We start from the raw sequence: 5,651 nt of genomic DNA, 5'->3' as shown, positions 1-5,651 counted from the left end.
CTATGCTCGTAATTCTGAACATATAAAATAGAGATGCAACTTTTGTTTAAACTTCTTTCGGAGATCTGTTATTGTTACCTTAGAACTTATTGTAGCACCAATGAAAAATGATTTTACGTTACGGATGAACTAGTCTACTTACACACAATTGTTCAAAATTTTCTGAATTGCTAGGTTTATAAACATTCCTTATTAGTTTTGAGAAAGACTCGAAGAAAGTTTCGAGGGAGATCGAACTAACCAGGTTTTGGTATCCCCTAAACTGTGAATTTCTATAAAACCGAATAATCTACGGCAATTATTCATACTTGAGCAGAACTGATCAAATTCAGCGACTTGTACCTTTTTACCTACTTAATTTTTACCTACAAGTCTACATAAATTGTATCAGTACGTCTGAGCTGTTCAAGCCTGAGTAACACTGATGGAACCCAGTATCTGGGTGTCCTCAAATCTACAAATTTGAACAAGGCCCAATAGGCTACTTCAACAATTCAGATTTGGGAATCTCTGGTCAATCCTAATGTATCCCCTTGTTTACGAATCTCAATAAACCTCAACAAATTATTTACCATCCACCTTGATCATTTGGACTTGAGAAACACTGATCTTAACCACATAGAACCTACCACATAGTACTCCCATAGGCACAATAATATTCAATTCACTGTCAGTTCGATCGGGCAAGCTAGCCAAAAGAGAAACATTTCGAACTACGCCCCCGCACCCACACTCTCGCTATCAGAACTTACGTATAGACACTTCATGATGATTTGATCGGACGTCTTCGAATTCGTCCTGTGCATAACACTGTTTATATAGATATGAAAATGTGACACCACACCTTGGAACGGCGATCCTCCTCTTCTTCCATCGTCGCGGAAACCCGGACGATCAAAGGACCAAAGAAACGCCAAGACTGGTCACGCCTGTCTTCAAGGACTTCTTTGCCTGGAATCCGGCTCCGAAAGTGTTTTCACGGAAATTTTTTACCATCGATCGAAGCTGCACCACGAACCATGCCCTAATATGTCCGCACCTCAGGGTCGTCCAGGAGATCCGTGTGCGGCGTAATAGTCCATTGCTGAGGAGATTCCTAAGGGCAATGTCTCCGATCAGGATACAGAGACCCTTACCATTGATATTACTTGTATATTTTATTTATCCTCCGACAAGGAACTTTCATTTGTTAGGCTCTAAATGTACACAAATAGGATCACGATGGGAGGTTTACAAAGTCTTCGAGGAGGAAGGAATTTACTTCAAAGTCTATAGAGTGATCAATATTTTTATTTACTTTACATGTAACCTATTTTCTTTAAATTCTTCAATAATATCCCTTAAATTTGAATATTTTTTATTTATTTCGCATTATTTAAATCTTGGAAAAAACTTGCAGAGTGTACTTGATATTATTTTCTAAAAGGGTGATTGTAAGAAGTTACGAGTAATTTTATTGTGTCCAGGATTAAACTTTTAGGATAGTGATTTTAGGAATTTCCGAAGGGCAATTTCTACCTTGGAAAGCGTTCGTGTCTAACGTTTATTCTATTCGTATTATTTTCGGAAAGAAATTTTTTATTATGCCTTATTGTGTAGTACATTTCATTATCGATTCGTATCGATTTTATTGCAATGTGTCACATTTATTATTAGTATTTCGCATGTGTATAAAATGTAGTGGTCTCTTAACGCATCTCGTCGGTAAGAAAGCATAAACTTTATAACGTTGTCATCGACCAAGAGTAACAAATTTCTATTAATTCGTCGTAAATATTTCTCGATCGCATCTGATTTGTGGTTGTCACAAACCATGCCATCTTTAACAGTGGCTCCCGTGATTTGAAATTCGTACCGAGTAATAAATACTTTTCTTACACATTGGAAATCTGTTTTATACTAATCAGTGTAACATTGAAGCTACGTTCAAGTGCACATCCGAGACGTATTAAATTAATTAAACGAGAGAGTAAGTAAGATATGTAAAATTGGCTAAAAGTTTGTCGAATTTTATAAAATGCAGTTTAAAAATAGAAAGTTCGATTATATTGTTGGAAATTTGCAGAGAAATGTAAAATGTATCGTAATAATAAATATAGAAGACGTTAATAAAAAATGTACCACCCAAAAAAGAAAGATGATTTTACTTCGTTCCAAAAAAAAGGAAATAATTATCAATACGTGTTGAATAAATGAAAATTTCACAACCAGAAAATTCAATGGGACAACTCTGAAGGAAAACATTCCCTGAAGCAAAACAGTGAAATCATAGAAAAAATATAGGAAATCCATACTTGTTAAACCGAGAAAAGAAAGGTCGACATATAAATATAGACGCTGAACCAAAGTATCGCGAGGATTTCGAAAAATCGAAAAGAATCCGTGAATATTGAAAACAAATACGTGGAAAACTAGTTAAAAGTTACTCGTTATTCTTTCGCTCATTTTTCCATTTTTTCCGCCTAGTCGGAAGTGAACGTCGTTCCACGACTGCACATATTCGCATCCATGTTAATTTGCATACTATCCACAGCCCGAATTTGATGCAATCGGTCTTGACATACTGATATATTCCGCTACAAACTCATCGATATCAATACGTATCGATGTCTCCGTCTATCTCGACAGAGTGAAATTCAAGTAAGATTTTTTGTCGACTCGCTTGCGAAATTTATTAGCCGGCAAACCGTAAAGCGGCGCCGAAAATACAGAATACGGGTTCCTTTTTTTTTTGTTTTTCTTTCAATGGTTTCTAAGGAAAGCATTTCCAACGAGTATAATTTTATTCGAGTGTACATTCATTGTATGACACGTTGTGGCAGTTTTTACAAGCGTTTCGAGTTCCATGATTACAATTTTATTTTTCCAGTCAAGGGAAGCAAAAGGCAGCAGAAGATGGTCAAACTCCAAAAATCCGATCCACGCAAATAGCATCACATGATTAAAGCGAAGACTTTAAGACTTCGAAAATTTGTCCAACCTCCAATTACCTTTCAACCGAGCCCTAGGACCATCGAGAAACGTCTACGTAGAGACGTCAAGAACAGTTCTGACCAATTTATTTATTCCAGCTAAGAGTAACTATTCGTCGACTATAAACTAGCGCAATTCCCATGTGAATATTCTTTCGTCGAGCCTCTTATTCAATAAACAAGTCTTCCATAAGCGAGTGCAGGGCCAGCGACAGCGAGAACATCAGCAGACTTGGTAGCCTCGTTGACCAAGTTCAGTTTCTCGTTCAGATGAGCGGATGCGTGGGCAGCTTTCGCTACAGCCACTTCCGGTGTATCCAGGACTCTTCCGTCTGGACCGATAGGTGCTCCTGAAACGACCACAGCGTTGGTGGCCACTAACGGAACGGTCACAGCTGGTGCAGCCGCCACCAACGTTCCTGAGGACCTAACAGCTTCGTTGGCCAGATTGATTCTCTCGTTTATTTGAGCAACCGCATGAGCTGCTTTTGCAGCAGCCACTTCCGGTGTATCCTGGACCCTTCCGTCAGGACCTACCGTTGCTCCTGGAACCACCGGGGTAACCAATCCGTTTGTCACGATCGGTACCAATGGCCTGGCGAAAGAAAATTTCGAGGATTAATCCGGAGCTGAGTTAAACTCGAGAGGTTATTGCTTCAAAATTATTCCAATAATTCGGTTCTGGATGTTTAGGTTCACTTGGCAATGAGAAAGTTGTCGTTGTAGGAAGCTTAGTGCCGACAATTGAGATCAGATGTTATGTGGTGCGTAAACTGGATGCAGGGAATCACACTATGGGATGATCGATGGTGTATAATCTCTCGCGTATTTGGCACGCACACCTATGTTCAATCGAAAGCACTGATTTTCGAAAAGCATCGAAACAAATTATTGTTTCTGACTAAATACCGTTAAATGCATGATATTTATGCATTTAAAATATAGGTAATATGTAAATATACGAGTATTATGTACGATAATGCATGGTATACACACCGTAGAATATTATTCAAATTGTTGTAACACTTTACCACCAAGCTTTTGAAAATGTATTATTAAATTTAGCGAAATTTAGCAACCTAGGCTAATAATTATAACCAATAAAGTGCGACGAAACAAATACAGTTTCTTAGAAGATTCTTCAACGGTATTTTTAAAACTAGTAATTTACTCACAGTGAACAAATTGATGTTCCGAAGGATTGTTTCGATTCAAATTGGAATAAACAACATGTAATTTGAAGAAAGTTGAAACAGCTCATTAACCAATCGATTTAGATTCGATAGATTTAGATAGCAATATATTCGTGCGTATACAATTTACTCGAAATATGCAATAGATATGGATCATGCAAAATGAAAAATATATTTTTAAAACACTTGAAAAAGTTTCACTTTTCTATCTCTTTTCATTAAAAATATGCGTTTTAACGAACATTCGCTGTGTAGTAATCGTTACTTCGTGAAGCATTTATGGTGAAAAAATCAGTAATTAAGGATACTGTCGTCGTTAGCAAAAAAGAAAATGTGTCTAAACTAAACTTTATTCCTATCCATTTAGAAGAAAATATAGTGGACTCTTTGGCTGATTAACATAATTGGGACAGCCACTTAATTGATTCAACACGTTCGAATCTCCCAAAAAACTGGAATCCACTGTATCCTGTTCGTATGCGAAAGAAAAATAATGTCATCCACTGAAGAAAGATATCAGACAGCTTAAATATTCATCGAAATATATTACCAACGATCTGAATCGTGTTTATCTTAAACAAGAGAAGCAACAAATTAATTACAAAATAATAAAACCATACTCGAACGAAGAAGTCGACGGTTTGCGATTTAAAACGTCAGAAAAAGAAATGTAAAATGACAACCTTTTCGAGCTTTGCTCTACAATTGCCCAAAAAAAGGCCACTCTTCGACTCTTAGATTCGTCCAATTCGGCTGATCCTTCCAAATTGAAATCCATAAAGTGAAAAACTCACCTGTTCAAGTCCACTGCCACGGACCTAGCAGCCTCGTTGGCAAGACTGATCCTCTCGTTGGCCTGTGCAACAGCGTGAGCAGCCTTTGCTACAGCCACTTCCTGGGTGTCTACTACTCTTCCGTCAGGACCAAGCGGTGCCCCAGGTACCAGAAGACTCGGTCCAGTGACCACCAACGAGCCCGGGTTGACCACAGTCTGAAGACTAACGGATGATCTCACAGCTTCGTTGGCCAGGTTCAGTCTCTCGTTCAGATGCGCCGCGGCGTGTTCTGCCTTCGCCACGGCTACCTCAGGTGTATCCAGCACTCTGCCATCAGGACCGACGGGTGCAGCAGGGGTCAGCGTAGCGATCAACGGAGCTGACAGAATACCTGGCTTGGCTAGGGCCACGGAAATAGAGGCGACGAACACCAAGCCAACTGGTCCCATCTTTGACGAACCTCTGGAAGCGGCTGGAAGGGCGACTCGATGATGAATCGATGGTGAAACGATCGTCGGGGCTGGCAAAGAGGATCGTTCGACGCGGTCGACTATGAGACGAATCATCATAGATCGGCTTTTATAGGCCGCGTAGATCGCGTAACACGACGATCCGCCCGCGAAACGACAGAAAAATCGATACAAGATTGAAAAACGCGCGTGAACAGCGGGTCCCGGGGATAGGCCACGCGTTTCCGTTCCTCGGGGCAA

The 5,651-nt window shown here is 39.5% G+C and overlaps 1 protein-coding gene across 1 annotated transcript; it reads right to left on the bottom strand.

The window, feature by feature from the left end:
* Positions 1–2,589: 2,589 nt before the first annotated feature.
* On the bottom strand, positions 2,590–5,390 carry LOC143155159 (uncharacterized). The gene is made up of 2 exons (XM_076327580.1): positions 4,960–5,390; positions 2,590–3,567 (listed from the first exon to the last, which is right to left on the bottom strand). Exons 1-2 carry the CDS (start codon positions 5,388–5,390, stop codon positions 3,144–3,146), a joined length of 855 nt encoding a protein of 284 aa, XP_076183695.1. The 3' UTR covers positions 2,590–3,143.
* Between the last annotated feature and the right edge of the window lie 261 nt (positions 5,391–5,651).

The sequence above is a fragment of the Ptiloglossa arizonensis genome, chromosome 2, assembly GCF_051014685.1.
Source record: "Ptiloglossa arizonensis isolate GNS036 chromosome 2, iyPtiAriz1_principal, whole genome shotgun sequence".
Lineage (NCBI taxonomy): Eukaryota > Metazoa > Arthropoda > Insecta > Hymenoptera > Colletidae > Ptiloglossa > Ptiloglossa arizonensis.
This window is presented reverse-complemented; position numbering and strand designations above follow the sequence as displayed.